Raw genomic sequence first — 21,648 nt, 5'->3', positions numbered from 1 at the left:
ATGTTCTGTGCTTACAGTTTTGGGTGAATATAAATATAAATGACATGAAGTAAAATGTACTTTAAAAAATACACAGTTTTAATAATTAAAAATGTTTCAGCTAGGCCCGGTGGCTCACACCTATAATCCCAGCACTTTGGGAGGCCAAGGCGGGCAGATCACCTGAGATCAGGAGTTCAAGACCAGCCTGACCAACATGGTGAAACCGTCTGTACAGAAAATACAAAATTAGCCGGCGTGGTGGTGCATACCTGTAATCCCAGCTACTCAGGAGGCTGAGACAGGAGAATCGCTTGGACCTGGGAGGTGGAGGTTGCAGTGAGCCAAGGTCGCACCATTGCACTCCAGCCTGGACAACAAGACTGAAACTCCTTCACAAAACGAAGTTTCAATTTTTACGGAAGTCAACATTAGAAAAATATTAATGCCCCAAAATGTGTGGTAAACTATAACTGTTTCTACAATTTGGCATTTTAGGACATCAACACTAAGAAAATAGAGATTTTTGTATTAGCAGCCTCTCTCATGCTCCCAAATAGGTTACTGCATCTTTATAGTGGCTCACAACTTACACAGGAACTAAGAATTTTGCCTAGAAATTTATTCCAATACGTGAGAATTCATTTGTATAGAAACAATAGAAGAGATGCAAGGTTTTGTACTAAAAGTACATCTTTATTAAAAGTTTTGGTTGGATTAAAGACAAAAATCCTCTCAAAGAAATATGACAGAAAAGCTAATCAGTGGTTTCACCAATTAAGAAAACTACTGATATGCAGAAGAGCAGGGCCTCTTCAGCTCCCCACATGCCACTTCAGGGTTAGCGGGCATGTGCCTTCAATGCACCTCTCCTTCTCTCTCCACCACCTTATTTTTGAAAATTTTTAATTAATGAAGACCTTTAAGTATAATGGAGCAGAAGAATATGGCTTATAAAAACAGAGCTTTTGCAGAGACAAAAGTAAAATTGATGTACATTTTCGGGTAGAAATGTCTCGTTTTGTTCTTCTCAGATTACAGGTGGAAAAACTAAGACACAAAGGAGGAGAGTTATTAGCCTGAGGTCAAAAAGTAAGACAGCACCGATACTGAAAATAGACTCAGTCTCCTGACTTACACATTTATATTTTCTCCCTTTCAGGCCATAATACTTTGGTGTAATATGCAGCTTTAAAGAAAAAACTTAAACCATTGCTGTTCAATGGGAAGTATTGTTTTCAGACTAAAAGTTTACAAGACTTAATAAATCCAATGAATGATATTTACATTTTTAAACCATGCCTTTACCCATTGTTGAGTTCATCCTTCACCATGATCAACTCTGTAAGAGCAAGAGGTCTATTGATTTTCATGTAATACAACAAAATATTACATTTGCTTGTTATACAGTGAGCACATCAGACAAGAAATCAAGGCCCTATTTAATGCTGCAAGCAGCAGAGAATTACAGAGATCAATAGGGTAGTTTGTCAAAGATGTTCTCCAAGGAGACTTACCTATCACATATGGACAAGAAGTCACACTGACTATAGCTATTGAAAAACAGGTAAGCAGAGTCAGCAGTACAAATTATCAGAAATCAAACAGGCCAGTGTGAAAAGAGGTGCAACTCTACCGAAAAGCTGTATTTATAGTCTCGTAATTAAAAACCATTTTATCAGCCTTGTGTTGGGACCAAACCTTTACAGCCAGTATTGACAGGACCAGCAGCAACGAATGAGCAGTATTTGACTTAAAACTTATGAGCTACAGTTATTTAACTTTGCCCATTACAGAGGAAATCAGTTCTAGCCTTCCCTGCAAAATGCTAATAGTCAGTTGTTTTATTATTAATGAAGCTTAATGTAACACTATCTCCTTTGTGTAAGCCATTCATTTAACTAGTGTCAAGTATATTCTTCTGGACTAAATATATTGGCTAAGTACTTCTTTGATTAAAGTGTTACTTAGAATTGCTTTTAGACAAGTGAACACTACATATATTTGAAGAACAGTTCACTCTGTAGATCATTTAAAATGACTACCTTTAACGAAGCTAGTTTGTATTACTTCATTATTCTGGTGCCTTCACCTCAGTCATTTCCACTCACTTTCTCTACTGACTTAAGCATCCAAATGTTGAATTTTATAAAATGTTTTGCTACAAAAATGTGTAAATGTTGCAGAGTATCAGCAACACATTAACATAAAATGATATATAATGTATGTTTGTAATTATGGGAGAGATCATAAATCTTAAACACCCATTGGTTTAGAAATTAAATAGTTCTACTTAGTTCTCCCTAAATTACTCCAAATTTCTGAAATTTACCATTCATCTGGGTATTTTGTGACTATCCCAAGGATACATTTTTTAAATGACTTGGCTTTCAAAAATGCAATTAATAAAATTCAAATGCAAAAGTGCCATTAGGTCTTTAAAATTTCAGCCCACTCCCTATTGCCAATAAGTCTATGGATATGTACCATTTCAGTTAATTGCTTGTATAAACAGTTACCAAATTTATTTTTCTGCATCTTTCTAGAAGACCTTAATTGTTCTTACAGCTTTATAGGAAAGCTATTTTAACTTTTAACAAGTCTGAATTTTATTCACCTTGCTACATTTACATTAACCAGTTATTACTACATTTTACAAACGATATGGTTTTGGACTCTTTAAGCAACAAGAAGTTTCAACATTACACTCTAACCCCTCCTCCAGGTAAATGGCACAAGGCCTTTAAAACATTTCTATTTACAATCCTGGCAGCTGAATGGTTTAGACTTGAGATTACAATTAGATTCTCATCAATTTTGGATGTGCCAATGATGTAATATTTCCATCATACATCCTAATGTCTTCTACTTCTTTTTCCATTGTTACATAAAAGATTTTCCCCCCCTCCACTTTTGTGTGGGCATCTATATTTTCTCTTCAGAGTTGATTTAAATTGTTAATACCTAATTATAGAACCTATTACACTGTAATCATTTTTTATCTGTAGGTTAACCTAGTTCTAGGGAAAAAATGGTGTGAAGCTTCATGTGTTTGTAGTTCACATCAGCTAAAAGAGTATGTAATATATAACAATGTACAAAAAGCTTCACCTCTTGAGGGCAATGATTCATCTTAAAGAAGCAGATACCGTAGAAAGAAAAAAGTATTTGCAAAAGTTTTATTTTAAAGGATCAAAAATAAATATTGCACATATACACAGAGAAAATCCACTGATATTTATGTTCTTCGATGCACACTTTCAATACATGGCACCTTCATCTTCTTTATTGAGAAAATAAACTGTTATGGGTCCATAACTGGTATGCACAGTCTCTGTGACTCTGGCAAATAACCAGGAGCCAAGTCCATATAATAAAGTTGGAATACCTAGAAAACAAACGAATATGTATAAATATCAATGCTTCTTCATCATGCAAGTTACTGATCACATATAACACTCTTCAGCAATGTTAACAAATTACAATGTGATAAAATATAAAAATATTACTCAACATTGACTCTATGATTATCTAAGAGTTCAATTTCATCAACATAGAACATGATGGCAATCATGTGAGTCCAGAGGTTTTCATACTATAGACAAGGCGGGTATAAATGTTAATTCAAGTACTTCATAAATTCATTACCCTCAAATAATCATGAAGTAATTCTATATTCTTTTCATAAATAAGAAAATGGAGAATACTCATTAATTTAGTTGTAGATGCTCCTGATTATTAGCCTTGAGCTAAAATTACTAAGTTAACACTACTGTTTGTTTGTTTGTTTGTGAGATGGAGTCTCACTCTGTTGCCAGGCTGGGCAGTGGCGCAATCTCGGCTCGCTGCCACCTCCGCCTCCCAGGTTCAAGCGATTCTCCTGCCTCAGCCTCTTATCTGGGACTACAGGCGCGCGCCACCACACTCAGATAATTTTTGTACTTTTTTAGTAGAGATGGGGTTTCACCATGTTGGCCAGGATGGTCTCGATCTCTTGACCTTGTGATCCTGGGCCTAGGCCTCCGAAAGTGCTGGGATTACAGGTGTGAGCCACCGCGCCCAGCCAACATTACTGTTCTTTAAGTTAGTAGTAACACTAATGGCTGAAGTAATTTTTGTACAATTTAAAAGAAGCTGGGTCAAAGAGCTGTCTTTAAAATCTAAGGCAAAACCTAACTCCAAGTAAGATTTCAGTAAAATAGGCATGAGAAAAAAAACTATTAGCATTTTTTCAATTGATCTGAAAACAACCTCGTTTCAACCAATTTGAAATAGATACATAGTAGACTCCAACATGTGTTTCTTCTTTTTTGCTGCTTTGAGATTAGTTGCCATTTGTGATACATGAAACTAAACACACTATCCAGAGATATGTATTAAGCACTCACATGCATATAAGACTGTTGGACACAAAACAAACTTTCACAATTCCTATCTTTTTAAAGGTACTTATTTAAAATCAATGACTACTAACATATTAAAAACGTATGTAATAAAACCATAGGCACATGAATCAATAACAAATACTGTATGCTCTGGATAAGCATTAATTTTATGCTCTCATGTGGGAAATGGGCAGAAGTGACACTTTAAAAAGATAGCTGTACATTTGGAAAATCACTTTCTTTCTAGTAATAAAGAAAGTGGCTGGGCACTGTGGCTTATGCCTGTAATCCCAGCACTTTGGGAGGCCAAAGCAGGCGGATCACCTGAGGTCGGGAGTTCGAGACCAGCCTGACCAACATGGAGAAACCCTGTCTCTACAAAAAATACAAAATTAGCTGGGCGTGATGGCGCATGCCTGTAATCCCAGCTACTCAGGAGGCTGAGGCAGGAGAATTGCTTGAGCCCAGGAGGCAGAGGTTGCAGTGAGCCGAGATCACCCCACTGCACTCCAGCCTGGCGACCGAAGGAGACTCCATCTCAAAAAAAAAAAAAAAGCAACACATGCTCTGGACGAATCATATTGCTAAATTTTTGTCTCATTTTTCTGCAAGAATATATTTGCTGTGTTAAGCTCTTTTTGAGTGTGTTTGCTGAACTACTTTGTGCTTACTCCCTGAAGCTGCATTCCAGCCACTGTGATGCCAGAGATTAATCAGGAGAAGCATCACATCACTAGCTGGTAATGAGGAGAAGGGGAAAAAAATGCCCATTCAGGCTGGCATCTCTCTATTTTTAGGCATACACTGGGTCACAGTTTGTCACCATCACAGGGTTCCCTGGAACTCCTATGAAACCTTTTATAGTGTATCACCTTCTTTGCCTTGATAATGTCCAAAAGAATCTCTGAATACCTCAAGGGAATGTCATCAAAAAATCCACAAAAACTAGAATAATAAAGCTACTTATAAATCATTTAACCACAAAGAAAAAAAAGGCAAGTGGCTCAGGGGTGGGAGGTGGAAAAAGAAGAATATGAACAAGCTAGGCAGAAATGAGAAAGATGTAGAGGGAGTACTTGAAATAAAAAATAAATTTAAAATGCAATATCACAACTTCAAAGCTGAAAATCAATGGAGTGAGGAAGAAAAAAAATAGGCTCTAGAAGCAATTACTAATTTTCTAAGCATACTGAGACTAAAATATATAAAATAGGCCTCTTAAACCAAGGCTAAGTATATAAATTTAAGGAATACCTGGTGACACTGACAATTTTGTTTTATAGTATTTATCATAGTTTTCAGTTAACATATTGATTTAAAAAATTCATACTTTTGAAAAATCACAAATACAGAAATAAACGGTCAATATCTTTTCAGCTAAAATCAAGGGCTGATCAAAGATTACTAGCTTAATAACTATATTATGTCTTATTAAAAAATAACCAGCAACCATTAGCAGTGATGCTGTTTGACAGGAGATGGAGTTATGATCTGAGTCAGAAATTCTGTATTTTTTTCCCCTTGCTGTCTGTTTATTTAATGCAGTCAGACTAATACTCAAAATGGGAAGGTTTGCCACCTATATAACTTATATATTACAAAATCTTTGTAGCACATATGCTTTAAAGTCTATAAGATTCTATGAAAAATTCAATTTTTTCTGAAAAATTAAATTTATATCTGAAACATATAACATCAAAAGAACCTGAAAATCAGTTCTTTGCATAATAATTCACTTTGAGTCAGCTGAACAGTAGGTAAACCACTGTCAAATTAAGCACTTTAAAAAATTAGAATTCCTCAGTAAATCCTATTCATTCCAATGGTAAGTTGCTTTTCTTAAATCTCAATCTACTTCTCAGCAGGATACCTAGACTGGTAAACCATCAGTAAAATGTCAGCTTCCATTGAAGGGAAGACGGAGGAGAAAAGGAGCAAATGAGTAAACAGAAATCTTTATTATTTACAAAATGGAAAAATGAATTTGGAAGGGAAGAAGAGGAACAAAATCCTAAGTATAATATTAATAGGATATGTACTTGATCATCCAGAGAGAGGATTGTACATTACAGAATAGGAAAGGACCTATTATCTAATTCACATCCCCTCTACCTTCAGACAAAAATTAAAAATAAACGTTACCAGATGTGTTCACCACTTTAAAATATTTTTTAATTCCCTTTATCAGTATATCCCAATTTGTATTAAAGCAAAAAGTTGTCCTTTTTGCTTAACTTAGAACTCTTACTCCCATTTTAGCAGGATTTTTAGAATGTCCAAAAGACCATACAGACCATGAAATCACTCTCCCACATTAAAAAATAAAACAAAACAAAAAACACTACAACTGTTGTTTCTTTCAACTTTAAAAGGTTTTACTTTTCTATCTGTGGAATGTTCTGAGTATTCACTTTTTTTTGGATGTCTTAATATCTAAATCTAAAAGAGAGGCCCCTAATCATTAAGGTGCTCTTAAACAAAATGTTAACACTAAAAATGTGAATTTAAAGGAAAAAAAGGCATTTGGCTCATGGTTTACCTGTAACTCTCCTGTTATGCTTTTCCTAACCTATTATTCTTTAGGGAAGAATGATTTCTTGCTTATGAAAAATGCTAAAATAAACGTATACTTCTCGAATCTAGTTAACACTCCAGTCTTTCCAAATAATTTCGAATTGAATTTCCTAAGTCACCTCACCCTTCAACTTCAACCAGCCTCCAAAGTAGTGGGCGTGCTCTATACAGTCCATCAGTCAAATAATAAAAGGCATTTTTAAAGGATAACACGTTGCTAAATAATTTTCTCCTTACAGGACAGTCCAGTGGAGTAACGGCTCAAAAAGCCCACGACTGACATATGTGTTATTATAAGCACAAATACACAGACTATTTTTAACCTTAATGGACGATCAGATTATGTAATAGTATTAGTAGTACGGCTGCGCAGCGTTTAGTTTTAATCCTGGCTTTAAAAACCTTGTTGGGTAATCATTCAGCTCCATGGCTAGATTTTGAATCACTGAAATCTAGATTGATTTTATACCAGCTATTAGTAAGTTCAAAACATCTTGAGGCCTTCTGTTTTCCCCTGACCTATAAAAGATACACCCATGTCCATGTTCGTACCTCTTCTGTCATTAAACCAAAAGAAAATAAACACCTAGTGACAGTAAACACCCTCAGGGCGTCTCTATGAAAACATACAAATATTAAAGATCTTTAAAAATCTTTTAGGCCTAGCACCTCAGGAAGCTGTTATGTCTGGTGAAAACCTTTGGTGCTTTTAGTAAAACGAACTTGCCGGGAATTCATATAAAGAAAACAAAAGAAACTTAAAAGAGTAGTTCCAGTTATTGCAACATAAACGCAGCTGCAAAGTGATGTTCACGGGAATGAGTCCTGCCATGCAGTAGGACGGGTGTCAACTTCAGAGCCACTTTCTAGGGGGCGTTTCCTGACGCCCCCTGGCTTACTGCCCAGGCCAGGGGTCTTCCCTGGTTAACACGGGCAGGACAGGAGGGCGACCCGCCCCTCCCTAGGCCCGAGGACGCGCCCGCAGCAGGGGAACGGCTTCGGGAGCCAGGAGCTCAGCAAGCTGGGGACCCCTGGGCGAGGAGTACAAAGGACCCGAGGCGAAGCCGGCGCCGGGAGGCAGAGCTGACCCCCCACGGGACTCTACCGTCCTGCGAGCGTTCGTCACGTGCTCGGTGGCTGCGGGGCCGTCCCGGCTGGGCGGGCTTCACCGCGTGGGCGCGGCAGTCGCCACTCACCGAGGTTGACGACCTTGAGCGCCGTGAAGAATCGGTTCTGCCGCGCCAGGTCCTGCCAGGGAGCCTTGGAGCAGTGGTACTTGATGAAGGGGAAGCAGCCGGTGCGCAGGACGTGGTAGTTGGCGCCCTGCACCGGCCAGTTGAAGTGCGAGAGGCCGAACTGGTCGTTGCGGACGGCGCTGTAGGGCACGCAGAAGGAGGTCCAGTGCGGCAGGCGCCGCTGCAGCAGATGCCGCGTCAGCACCTCCGAGGCGCTGGGCTTGGGGCGGGCGGCGGCGCGCGAGGCCCACGGCCTGCACAGCAGCAGGCGGAGCACGACCTCGTGGGCCCTCCGCAGGGCCTCCATGGCCCGCCGCGCCGGGGAGGCAGGCGGGTGTCCGCAGCCGCCGGCGCGCAAGCGCGCCCCCGGGCGAGCGGCGGGAAGGCCAACCGGCGCCGCGCGGGTGCCCGCGAGCCCCCGGGGAGCGGCGGCGCGTGCGCACAGCGGCCCCGCGGCCTCCCGCTGGGGGTGGAGTCCGGGGGCGGGAGGCGTGACCTGCGCGAGGCGGAGGGTCACCTGCGTCAAGGAGCTGGTTTTGAGTGGCCCGGTATGACCTCACGCCGTCATTAGTAACTCTGGGGCAGCGGAGGGATTCGGGGAGATCTCATCTATTTGGGGCTGAGGGAAATTCAGGTGGAAGACAATTAAATAACTAACCACCTCCGCAAGGGGCAGAACTCAAACCCAGGTCTCCCTCCCACGCCCTGGGCTCCAGGGAAACCCTTGGGTGTCGTTGTTGAAACAGGACGAGGCGTGACGCCGGGTCTGCTTTGTTTGGTAAGGCTGGGAGCACTTTTGTGTGTAGGTCCTCGCTGTCGGGTTCACTGTTTAAAATTAGTCCCAGAGATTTCAAAATCAAAAGTTTATTTAAAAACCTCACGTGTCTCGGTGCAGCGTCCGAACACACAAAGGTACCTCCCTCTAAGAAGCTGGTAGACGGACCAGGAGCCGCTTATCGACCTTTGTGGTCCTTAGTCACCCATTACCAATCCATTACTTTCGGAAAACCTTTGCTCAAACTTTGCGGCCTCTTGAAGCAGTAACTTACAGACACATCTGTTTTTAAAAAAGCATTTCCTCTTTTGTCCTAAACTCATTTTGTTTGGAGAGGCCATACATAAACAAGGTGATGTGTCTGAAACCACCTTATGTAAATGAGGCACAGTAATTACGCGTTAAGCATCATATAACAATTACTGTCGTTGCTAAAAACTCAAGGGGGATGTAGGATAGTATAGCGAAATTTTATATTCCCCAGTTTTTTGTTTTGTTTTGTTTTGTTTTTTTGAAACGGAGTCTCACTCTGTTGCCCAGGCTGGAGTGCAGTGGTGCAGTCTCGGCTCACTGCAACCTCTGCCTCCCAGGTTCAAGTGATTTTCCTGCCTCAGCCTCCCGAGTAGCTGGGATTACAGGCGTGCACCACCATGCCTGGCTAATTTTTGTATTTTTAATAGAAACGGGGTTTCACCATGTTGGCCAGGCTGGTGTCAAACTCCTTACCTCGTGATCCACCCGCCTCGGCCTCCCAAAGTGCTGGGATTACAGGCGTGAGCCACTGCAGCAGGCCTATTCCCCAGTTTTTATTGAACATTGAGCACCCACCAACATATGCCGAATCTCGAACTTTACCTTACAGAATTTGAACTTGAACTTTACCTTATAGAACTTGAACTTTATAGAATTTTTCTTTTCTTTCTTTCTTTTCTTTTTTTATTTAGAAAGGATCTCACTGTTGTCTAGGCTGGAGTGCAGTGGCTCGATCTCGGCTCACTGCAACTTCCACCTCCTGGGCTCAAGAGATCCTCCCACCCTCAGCCTCCCAAATAGCTGGGACTGCAGGTGTGTGCCACCTACACTCGGCTGCTTTTTTTGGTATTTTTTGTAGAGGTGGAATTTTGCAATGTTGCCTAGGCTCGTCTTGAACACTTGGGCTCAAGTGATCCGCCCGCCTCGGCCTCCCAAAGTGGTGGGATTACAGGTGTGAGCTTCTGCACCTGACCAAATTAAATTTTAAAAAAGAGTGGAGTCCTTTTTCAAACGAAATCTGTTGAAGATCCCCAACATATAAAGTTGGTTAAAAGTTATGCTTTAGGCTGGGCATGGTGGCTCACGCCTGTAATCGCAGCACTTTGGGAGGCCGAGGCAAGTGGATCATCTGAGGTCAGGAGTCCGAGACCAGCCTGGCCAACATGGCGAAACCCTGTCTCTGCTAAAAATACAAAAATTAGCCAGGCGTAGTGGCACATGCCTGTAGTCCCAGCTACTCGGGAGGCTGAGGCAGGAGAATCGCTTAAACCCAGGAGGCGGAGGTTGCAGTGAGCTGAGATCGTGCCACTGCACTCCAGCTTGGGTGACAGAACGACTCCGTCTCACAAAAAAAAACAAAAATAACTTATGCTTTATTACTAAGCATAAGTTCAAACATTTTTTTAACTTTTTATTTTACTTATTTATTTTTTAGGCGTGGGTTCTCACTATGTTGCTTAAGCTGGTCTAGAACTCAAGCCAGTCTCTCACTTCAGCCTCTTGAGTCGTTGGAATTACAGGAGCCACCATGTCCAACTGTAAGTTCAAATTTTTTATATTAACTTTATAGATAAATAAAAAAACAATGAAACTTCAGTGTGTTGTCTTGGATTTTCTTTTGTTTTGAGCAGAAAGGGGATTCATTGGAGGAAAATTAGGTAGCCCAAATAGTAAACAAGAAGTCTAGAGAACCAGGCTCAGAAAATGGGAAGGAACCAGGAGAGTCCGAACAGCAAAGACATAGATAAGACCAACAGGAACTAGTCTGGCGAGCATGCCATTGCTGGCCCCACTGCCACTGGACTCTTGATCCTGTTGCTTGCAAAATGTTGAAGCTGGGGGTTGTGGTTGTGAAAGTGGATCCTTTGAATTGAGTCGTTCTTATCCCCAGCTAAAACAGTGGAAAAGCCAGCGGGAGAAAGCACTCAGGACACATGACATTACTTTAGAAATGTAATTCTCGGCCGGGCCCGGTGGCTCACTCCTGTAATCCTAGCACTTTGGGAGGCCGAGGTGGGCAGATCACGAGGTCAGGAGATCGAGACCATCCTGGCTAACACGGTGAAACCCCGTCTCCACTACAAATACAAAAAAAATTAGCCGGGCATGGTGGTGGGTGCCTGTAGTCCCAGCTACTCAGGAGGCCGAGGCAGGAGAATGGCGTGAACCTGGGAGGCAGAGCTTGCAGTGAGCCAAGATCGCGCCACTGCACTCTAGCCTGGGCGACAGAGCGAAACTCTGTCTCAAAAAAAAAAAAAGAAATGTAATTCTCTGCAAGTCCCCCTGCTGAAACTGCCTGTTGTGACCTGAAACCAGTTTTATCTGTAACTGCTGAGATTAACTTGCTGCAACTCTAGGACTAATTCTCCCCACTGCCATCCCTCACCTATTGGAGCTTGCCAGCCCCTCAGAACCTTATTAGTGCCAATGAACTTTCTCAAAGAGCACTATGTAACATTTTTCTGTTTTATAAAAGCTCCAACCTTCTCTTTGCTCTTCGGACATATTGAAGACCACCTGGTCTGTGTATATATACCAAATTGCAATTTTTTTCCCCAAAAAGGTGTTAAATTTAGAGGTTAATCTCTGTATCTTTATTTTAACTTCAACATAGTTGCAGTTACAGCAGACTCAGTATCCAGTTTATTTCTGCATCTTCTGTTTTGGTTGCACACTATCAAGAAAATTCCGATTTCTTCAGAGAAGTAGATACAAATAAGAGTGGTTTTTAAATTATGCACTTTGAAATCTGGCCATGTGCTTCAATTACAAAAATGGCAGCAGGAGATTAATTATGAGATCTACACTGAAATGACTTAACCTCAAATTAATGTATGGGCAGTTTGCAATATGTTAAATTTTGGCACTATCTCTCTTTTGGCAATATAAAAATCTTTTTTTAAAAAACATGACATTTGAATTGAACATGTGCAGAACCCCTGAAGTATGTCTGAGAAACCCTAGGTTCTGTGGCATATGAGATGAAAACCACTGACAAAGAGAACCAGATATTACATATGTTCACTGCATTTTCACATCAAGAAGGCTTGGGAAAAGGGCTAGCCAACTGAAGGACTTCTGTTGGGAGCAGCTTTCTTGGCTAGACTTCATCAGCAGTGAGGGTTTCTCTTAACCTGAGGCTCTTTCACTATCTCCCTTTCTTTTCTATTCTAAGGTAGAAAGTTCCCCCAAAGAGAGACGAAAATTGTGGGCCACACCCCATATTTAAGAGTGTTTGAATGAAACATTCCCCTACCTAAAGATACAGAGATAGAGAAAATAACATCTCTTCTGACTTTAAGATTATATGGTGCCACTTCCATAATTGAAATAAGATAATTTCTCAAAACAACAACAAAAACCAACCCGCAACTGAGATCATATGCTTGATTTTCTTTTCGGTTCCAATTCTTCATGGCTGTGAAACAAAGAGGCCTAGGGATGTGTGCGAAGGTTGGCACTCAAAAGACTAAGTCGATGTTTTTTAAAAAATTGTATCCTATAATTAAGAAAGGATTAAATACATTTTTCCACATAGCATAGAGAAATGGCATATCTCTTAGAAGGAACCCCTTAAAATGATTATAAAGACCGATACTGTGTACAGCATTTAGCATGTGCACAAATACTTCATGCTGCTCCTAGAAGGGACTTTGCACTCCTGTTTTTGTTTTAAAAGCATGTAGAACATTGTAGGTGCCTAGAACGTATTAAAAATGAATTTTAGGCCGGGCGTGGTGGCTCTTGCCTGTAATCCCAGCACTTTGGGAGGCCGAGGCAGATGGATCACCTGAGGTTGGGAATTTGAGACCAGCCTGACAAACATGGAAAAACCCCATCTCTACTAAAAATACAAGATTAGCTAGGTGTGGTGGCACATGCCCGTAATCCCAGCTACTCAGGAGGCTTAGGCAGGAGAATTGCTTGAACCCAGGAGGCGGAGGTTGCGGTGAGCTGAGATTGCACCATTGCACTCCAGCCTGGGCAGCAAGAGAGAAACTCCATCTCAAAAAAAAAAAAAAAAAAAAAAAAGAATTTTATAAAATTGATAAATTGGGATACATTAAAATTAAAATTTTCTGTTCATCAAAAGGCATATTAAGAGAATAAAAGGGTAATTGATAGAGTGGAAGAAGTATTTGCAATGCGTATATCTGAGAAAGCATTTGGGTATCTAGAACACACTCATACAAATCATTAAGAAAAAGACGATTCAATAGAAAAATGAACAAATATTTTAATGGACATTTTATAAAGGAGAATAACCAGTGGTCCAATAAACAGGTGAAAAGTGTTGATTTCAATAATTATCTGAGAAATAGAAATTAAAAACCTCAATGCAATACCATTACACACCTACTAGAATGGCTAAAGTAGAAGAGACAGAAAATACTAAGTGTTGGTTAGGGTTTGGAGTAATTGGAACTCTTATACATTGCTGGCCCCCATTTAGGAAAAATTTTTGACAGTATAGTACTATATATATAATAGCTGAATATAGGCATGCCTTATGACCCAGGCATAACACACCTAGTTCTATATTGGTATTTGTATGCTTGGGCTGCCATAAGAAAATACCACAGATTGGGTAGCTTAACAGAAATTTATTTCTCGCAGTTCTGGAGGCTAGGAAGTCCAAGATCAAGGTGCTGGCCAATTGGGTTCCTAATGAGGGTTCTCTTCCTGGCTTGTACATGGCTGCTTTCTCACTGTGTCCTTGCATGGTGGAGAGAGAGCTCTGCTGTCTCTTCCTATTTATTTATTTATTTATTTATTTATTTATGATTTTGAGACAGAGTCTCATTCTGTTCGCCCTGGCGTGCAGTGGCACCATCATAACTCACTGCAGCCTGGAACTTCTAAGCACAAGTGATTCTCCTACCTCACACTCCTCAGTAGCTGGGACTACAGGCACACACCACCATGCTCAGCTATTTTTATTTTTATTTTTATTTTTGTAGAGATGGGGGTCTCACTATGTTTCATTTATATATGGTGTAAAAGCAGGCAAAAACTCATCTATGCTGTTAGTGTTAGAAGACAAGACAGTGATTAGTTATCCTTAGCGGAGTGGGGCTAGGGGGAAGTCCATGATTAGAAGGAACATGAGGACTTGATCCTTTCTTGATCTGGATCCTGGTTGAATGAGTGTATTCACTTTGTGAAAATTATTTTAACTGTACATATTTGATATGTGTATCTTTCTCTTTCTTTCCTCCTTTCTTTCTCTTTTCTTTTTTTCTCTTTTGAGGCAGGATTTTGCTGTGTCACCCAGGCTGGAGTGCCATGGCATGATCATGGCTCACTGCAGCCTCTACCTCCCAGGCTCAAGAGATCCTCCCAGCTCAGCCTCCCAAGTAGCTGGGACTACGGACCCGTACCACTATGCCCAGCTAATTTTTTGTATTTTGTATTTTTTGTAGAGACATGGTCTCACTTTGTTTTGCAGGCTGATCTTGAACTCCTGGGCTCAAGCGATCCTCCCACCTTGGCCTCCCAATGTGTGGGGATTACAGGCGTGAGTTGTGCCCAGCTGATATGTATACTTTTCTATAGGTATATTACACTTCAATAAGAAGTTCAAAACAGAAAATGAGTTCTACAGGTAGTACTGTATATTAACACATCCTGTTGTTAGCATTCATTAAGTATCTGCAGAGAACATGTCACTGTGGACTTGACCCAGATCTGATCCTGTACATGTACAGAATAGTTATTCTCATGTTGCTTTTCTGATCTCACTGTGAGATCCTGATTTACTCATATATTTCTAAGTGTGATTTGAAACAGAATAGACTAGGGATGTAGTATTCAACTCACTGCTATTCCCAGAGGGAGAAGTATAGGACAATTACTGGGTGCCTATGTCAGCATGTTGGTAAAAGATAAAGGAACTATGAAAAAGAGATAGAAATGTTTACATTTAGGATTTTATTTTAAATTTCTACTTTGAGGCCTAAGGACCTTTGGTTCCAGGAAAGAAGGACCATAGAGAGGATGCTGTCCCATTCATATTCCAGCATGCTTTAGAACTTAAAAATAGATACTCACAGGAGCCACAGACATGGGTTTTCTAGAAACCCAAATCTGCTTAATGGCTCAGTGCCCTCTAAGCCATGCTCAGCACCAGAAGAGATGGCTTGAGAGACCCCTGCAGCTGGATGAATGTTCATTAATTCTCCCCGCTCCCACCAGTGGCAAATGCCGCTCACTGCTCTGCTCCTGTATCCTTGCGTTGCCCTGGCAAAGACAATATACATTGGCTTTATGCAAAATTATCCTCATGGAAGTACTGAGTTATGGCAGAAGTCATTAGGAAAGGAAGGAGCTGCTGTATTCTTACCTAGATCTTCTGGAGTCCTTCTGTGGAACTGATTGATGTTCTGAAAGCCCCCAAGGTGTAGGCTGGCAGCTCGGGCTGCTGTTACAGAGTGGCAAGAAGAATTACTCTAGTAAAGCACTTTAGTGTTAACATAGTGGGTACAGACTTCATCCAAAAGCGTCTTGTGTCTCAACTACTGTCGGTGTCTGTCTTCACTGGAATGTAGACTTCTTAAGGCCAGGGATTTATGTCTGTTTTATTAACTTTTGTGATCCCAGCACCTAAAACAGTACTTGGCATATGGAAGGCACTCTACTTGTTGAATAAATGAGGGGTATGGGGGAAAGTGGGTAAAGTGAATACAATTAGTACATTTGAAGGGTGTCGGAGAAAGGAAATTACAATATGTAGGGTCAGTGGTTTTAACTAAAATTTTAATTTTGATCGTTGGAGAAATTAAACTACAGAATAGGTAAGAAACGTATCCAAGGTCATGTATCAGAATCAAGACTGAAAATCCTGTCCTCCTGGCTTTCAGTGTGCTTTTCGTTAGGAAACAGTTCTACTCCTGAAGCTGTCCTCGTAGGTTTAGCAAGAGTTCTGGACAGAAATAGAGTTACAATTAAGCATTAATCAGGCTACTCTTTGGCCCACTTCCTTGTGACTGAAAGTCACACAGCACTACGTACTGACCACTTGCATCCCCACTGTTCCCATAGATGGGATTTCTGACTTTAGAATCATAAGGCTTTTCTTTAAGAATTGCTTAAGATGTTTTTCAGATCTCAAATTCCAGTGAAACAGGTGTCACCAACCAGTTTGAAGACCTCCAGAGAGGAACAGAATCACCATGAGAATCCACTTTCTTCATCTCTCTGTCTCATGGCTTCGCCCTGCACTCTTTGACCAATCAGTGTTCTCCACACTTTGGTCTGCCCTAAAACCCTTAGAAACCCAGCCCAGCCCCAAACTCCTAGGTGAGACAAATTTGAGATTTCCTCCCATCTCATTCTTTCTCTGCTACACCCCGGTGTCTTGGTGTATTACCTTGCTGTGCACATCAGGCAATGAAACAATTATGGTTATACTCCCATCTCCTGCTGTGAATGCTGATACTCTGGAATCTGGAGGCAAGGAGACATATTCGTGACTTTTTTTTTTTCTTTTTCTCTTTTGAGTTAGGGTCTTGCTCTGTCACCCAGGCTGGAGTTAAGTGGCTCGATCTCAGCTCACTGCAGCCTCAACCTCCCAGACTCAGATGATCCTCCCTCCTCAGCCTCCTAAGTAGCTGGGACTACAGGCACATGCCACCACACCCAACTAAGTTTTTTATTTTTTGTAGAGATGGAATCTCCATATGTTGCCCATGCTAGTCTTGAACTCCTGGGCTCAAGCGATCCTCCTGCCTCCCAAGATGCTGAGATTTTGGGCCTAGACCACCCTGCCCAGCCTATATTTGTGGCTTTTAAAACCTGATAATGACATATGCTGATAGTAACAGTCCATTTTATGGGCATATTTCCAATATCACAAATCCCCATATGTTGGGGGAAGTATTGTGGAAGTACTTGAAAACATAGCCAAATAAATTCACCTTGTCACATGGGTCGTAGTTATAATTCCATCTTCATAAAGTGAGCCTTGTTTTATCAACAGATACATTCATGAAAAGCATATGACATTTTGGTAACATGAATAATATTTTCACATCTAATCCTAAAGACGTTTTGGCTTCATTGCTGATCTTCAATGACAGTGGCTCTCAGCCCTTTAGGTTTAAGTGTCTCTGCCCCCTCCCACACCCCATCTCACTGTCAAGTAGTTAATGATCTATAAACAAATACTGAAATGCCCTAAGGGGGCCCTCCATTTAAAGAGTCCTTGAATCATGTGATGATGGAAATACAGTAGTCCACCAGCTGATTTATGATTTGTCAGTTTAGGTTTTTGAAGTGACATTCCACTGGTATTTTCAGATGGTGGAGGTTTTTAATTTACTGCACAGTAACACTAGACTTTCTCTAATTTTTTCTTTCAGGAGAAAACTTTCAAAAACGTTAACCTGCCTTTACAGCTTCCATTGTGTGAAATACCACTTTGTGTGTGCACATTTCAGTTTCTTAAGCAAAAAGTGGCTACAGAGGGTATTAATCTCCATGTAATGATATCTACCATTTTCTGGGTGTTTATGTTATTCTAGGTGCTTTACACCTACTGTCTCATTTAAACAACACTCAAAGCAAAGTTTCATTTTCTTCATTTTCAGGCTGAGGAAATGAAATGTCAGAGGTCAGAGAGGGTAATGTGGTTATTTACAGTCGCAAAGCAGGCAGGTGGTGGAGCTGGGATTTGAACCTGTAAGAGCTGGACTCAAAAACCCGTGCTTTGAACACAAAGACTCAGGAAATAGCATTCTAGACCCAAAATACAACCCTCTTAACCAGAAATCTGTCTGGCTGAAAGGAAATTTGGGGGCATGCATGATGACTCAAAAAGAATGACTTTTTTTTTTTGAGATGGAGTTTCGCTCTTGTCCAGCCTGGAGTGCAATGGCACAATTTCAGCTCACTGTAACCTCCACCTCCCAGGTTCAAGCAGTTCTCCTGTGTCAGCCACTGGAGTAGATGATTACAGGCATGTGCCACCACACTCAGCTAATTTATGTATTTTTACGTATTTTTAGTAGAGATGGGGTTTCACCGTGTTGGTCAGGCTGGTCTCAAACTCCTGACCTGAGGGCTCCCAAAGTGCTGGGATTACAGGCGCGAGCCACTGCGCCCGGTCAAAAGAGTGACTTTCAAAACTAGATTACTTTTAAAAATTGATGTAAAACAACTATTTCTATGTATATTGAAAAGTACTTTTAGATTATCTTTAAAATGGAAAGCCATGTGCTAATAAGTTTGAACACCCCCAATAAAGGACCCAAATGTAAGTAAATTATCAAGCTCTAAAACTCGGGTTTGATTTGGGGAACCTGAGGAAAGCGTATATGTGGATTCTTTGGACTGTTTTTACAACTTTTCTGTAAGCCTAAAATTTTATTCAAACAAAAATGTTTAGTTTTTAAAAGTTAGGTTTTAATTTAGAGAGCATCTGGCTGCAATTGGGGTGGGTATGAGTAGTGCTGCTGCTATAGATAATATGCACATTAGTCCAAGTCAGCATCTCTGTGAACCACAACTTGGGGTTCAGCTTCTTTTTTTATTTCTCATTGTTATTCCTAATAAAGCAAGATGTTAAAGCTAACTACATGCTCTATTAATTATATGAAGGTGAACTTGAGTCATATTTGTTACTGAAGATGATTTATAATTACCAGTTCTGTGCACGTTTCTGGTGCATTTCAGTAAATAAACAGGGTACATTGTTGGGTAGTAATTGATTAATTAGCACATTCATCCTACACAGCTCAATGGTCTAAGGATGCTGAGCTTGAGATATTGCTCATAATTATTACAAGAAACAAGTCTGTTTCATTTCTCAGTTTATTCTTCTGTACACTAAGTTTTTTTTTTCCTAAATCGAATGCTTAATGGTTCAAAACCTTTTAGGTTTTCTTCAGATAAATCAACTCATGAAAAATTGCTAGTCATAATCACAGAATCTTGTTTTTGTGTGAACTAGGGTGAAAACTTTTACAAGGCTAATTTTATCACAGGATCTTGCTGTTAAACTGGATCAAATACTGCAAATATAGGGCACTTCCCCACCATGCAGGAAATGCTCATTGAGCACCTATGCGCAACAGGGGCACTGGAATCTCATTTGCTTCCCAACCACATCAAATAAGCTCAGGATTGCAAGTGTCATCAGGTTGGCACTTTGCAGCACCAAGCAAATATACTGAGTAATCTTCAGAGAAGGATAACAGCATGCATCGGTCGCCATTTTAACTGTGCAGCAAGTTATGAATTTTGTTCTAATTTATTGAGCCAGCATGCAGTGGAGAGACGGAGTAGTTGCAAGAGCTATGGACAGGGAGTCAGGAGTCTTGGGTTCTTATCTCTGTTCTTTCTTGAAGAAGCCATGTGACTATGGTCACATCACTTCCCCCTTCTCTAAGCATGGATCACTTATCTATAAAATGAAGGCCTCAACCAGGGACAATGAGGTATGGTGAAGAGACAGGTAGACCTACCTTTGAGTCTGGACTCCCTAACACTAGTTATATTATTTCAAGGAAATTATTTAACCTGAGTTTCTGCTCTGTTTACTTGAGTTTATTATAGGATCAAACAAGATATGAAAATACTTTATAAAGTACCATCTGAATATATGTTATTAACTTTCTTAACTAGTTGATGCTAACATGATATGTATCTGATGGATGTATCAAAATGCCCATGTACCAGTCTAACAATAGGGAATTTTTAACATCCTTTATGCCATCATTAAAATCTCACTGGGTAAGAATTTCCAGTGTATCTTGATAATTTACTGCTAAGTAAAAAACACAGTCTGTACACTATGTCTGGGATGATCCTATTTCTAAATTTATATATGCAAAGAAAAAAGAATCTATAATAGAAACTCAAAATGATAAAAGAATAAATGCAATATATATTAAGCAAGCAACTGTTACTACTGAGAGAGAATGTTCTAGGAGATATGTACGTGTATATATGTGTGTTTATATGTGTACATTTGTTTATATACATACTTATTTTTTTTCTTTTGAGACGGAGTCTCACTGTCTCCCAGGCTGGAGTGCAGTGACGCGATCTTGGCTCACTGAAACCTCTGTCTCCCAGGTTCAAGTGATCCTCCTGCCTCAGCCTCCCTAGTAACTGGGATTACAGGCATGCACCACCACACCCAGCTAATTTTGTATTTTTAGTAGAGATGGGGTTTCTCCATGTTGGCCAGGCAGGTCTCGAACTCCTGACCTCAGGTGATCCACCTGCCTCGGCCTCCCAAAGTGCTGGGATTACAGTCGTGAGCCACTGTACCTGGCCAACATACATATATCTTTAAATTTACAATCCGTTGAGTGAGACAGATAATTAAGTAATAACGTATCTATTATATGATATTACATAATACCACACATTGTTAATTGGCTTTGAAGAAAAATAAAGCAGAGTAAGAGAATAGAGAGTAATGGTGCTACTACTTTATGAGGGTGGTCAGGGAGGCCCCCCTGGTCTGGTGAGAGTTGGGCAGAGACCAGAATGCAGCAAGTGAGTGAGCCAGGCAAGCTGCGGAGGGAAGAATGTCCCAGGGAGAGGGAATGGCAAACGCAGAGGACCTAGGCAAGAATCATAGCAGATACACTCCAAAACCTTGACAGTGGTTATCTCCAGGTGGTGGAATAAAAATTGATCTAATTTTTTTTCTTATGCTTTCCTGTTTTACAAAGTTTTTTTATTTTTTAATTTTTTATGTGTTTTTGAAGAAGCTATGTTACACTATTTGTTTTCTGGAATGAGGGTACGTTTCCGTAATTAGAAAAATAAAAAACTCTACAGGCATCCTGAAAGACAAAGTCATCTTAAGAAGAATGTTTATGAGTATTTTTGAAAGCTTATGTCATCTATAAGTTTTTGTTTTCATGTGTTAGTGCCAAGATCCTATGAGCCGTAGCGAGAGTAAAAGGAGCAGACAGACAGGTTTCCACCTTGGCAATGAAGTTCAAAGAAGTGTTTACACATAAGTTTTGGTCATAATAACAAGTGTGGTCTTTGTAGAGGGATATAGAATCATCTTGCTTTCAGCTCCTTGTCCAGGCCTTGCTGCATGAATGTCAGAATACTTCCTAAAAAGGCTGTGCCTGCCCGCTGGTTGATGGTGCCCAGGAAACATGGTGGCATTTTAGGATGTCTTTAGAAGACGGGATTAAAGGTGTCAGGTAGAAATAGTTTCACCGTTTTATTATATCTCATGTATGCAATTCACCAGAGATTATATTGCAAGATGGAATATTAGGAAATGCATCTTCCATCTTTTTTAGAGTACAGGCAAATATTAAAGCTCAGAGACAGCACTGCAGCTACCCAGAGATGCTCTGGTTTGTACAGGGACAAAAATGCCCAGTTAAAGTTTCTTATTCTCATTTCTTTTTTTAATTTTTTTTGAGATGGAGTCTTGCTCTGTCACCCAGACTGGAGTGCAGTGGCACAGTCT

General features: G+C 40.4%; 1 protein-coding gene and 1 long non-coding RNA gene across 4 annotated transcripts in view; one reads left to right on the top strand and one right to left on the bottom strand.

Annotated features, from left to right (window-relative positions):
* Positions 1–3,143: 3,143 nt before the first annotated feature.
* C16H15orf61 (chromosome 16 C15orf61 homolog) lies at positions 3,144–8,618 on the bottom strand. The gene is made up of 2 exons (XM_054451145.2): positions 8,135–8,618; positions 3,144–3,367 (listed from the first exon to the last, which is right to left on the bottom strand). Exons 1-2 carry the CDS (start codon positions 8,478–8,480, stop codon positions 3,240–3,242), a joined length of 474 nt encoding a protein of 157 aa, XP_054307120.1. The 5' UTR covers positions 8,481–8,618; the 3' UTR covers positions 3,144–3,239.
* A 3-nt stretch (positions 8,619–8,621) lies between these two features.
* LOC129014121 (uncharacterized) overlaps positions 8,622–21,648 on the top strand; it is a 101,424-nt gene continuing 88,397 nt past the window's right edge. For all 3 annotated transcript variants that reach the window (XR_008494136.2, XR_008494135.2, XR_010123824.1), the window contains exons 1-2: positions 8,622–8,951; positions 10,636–10,738. This is a non-coding gene — a long non-coding RNA (uncharacterized LOC129014121). The remainder of the gene's footprint in view (positions 8,952–10,635; positions 10,739–21,648) is intronic.

The sequence above is a fragment of the Pongo pygmaeus genome, chromosome 16 (assembly GCF_028885625.2).
Source record: "Pongo pygmaeus isolate AG05252 chromosome 16, NHGRI_mPonPyg2-v2.0_pri, whole genome shotgun sequence".
Lineage (NCBI taxonomy): Eukaryota > Metazoa > Chordata > Mammalia > Primates > Hominidae > Pongo > Pongo pygmaeus.
The sequence above is the reverse complement of the archived record's forward strand: the minus strand, read 5'-3'. Positions and strand labels throughout refer to the sequence as shown.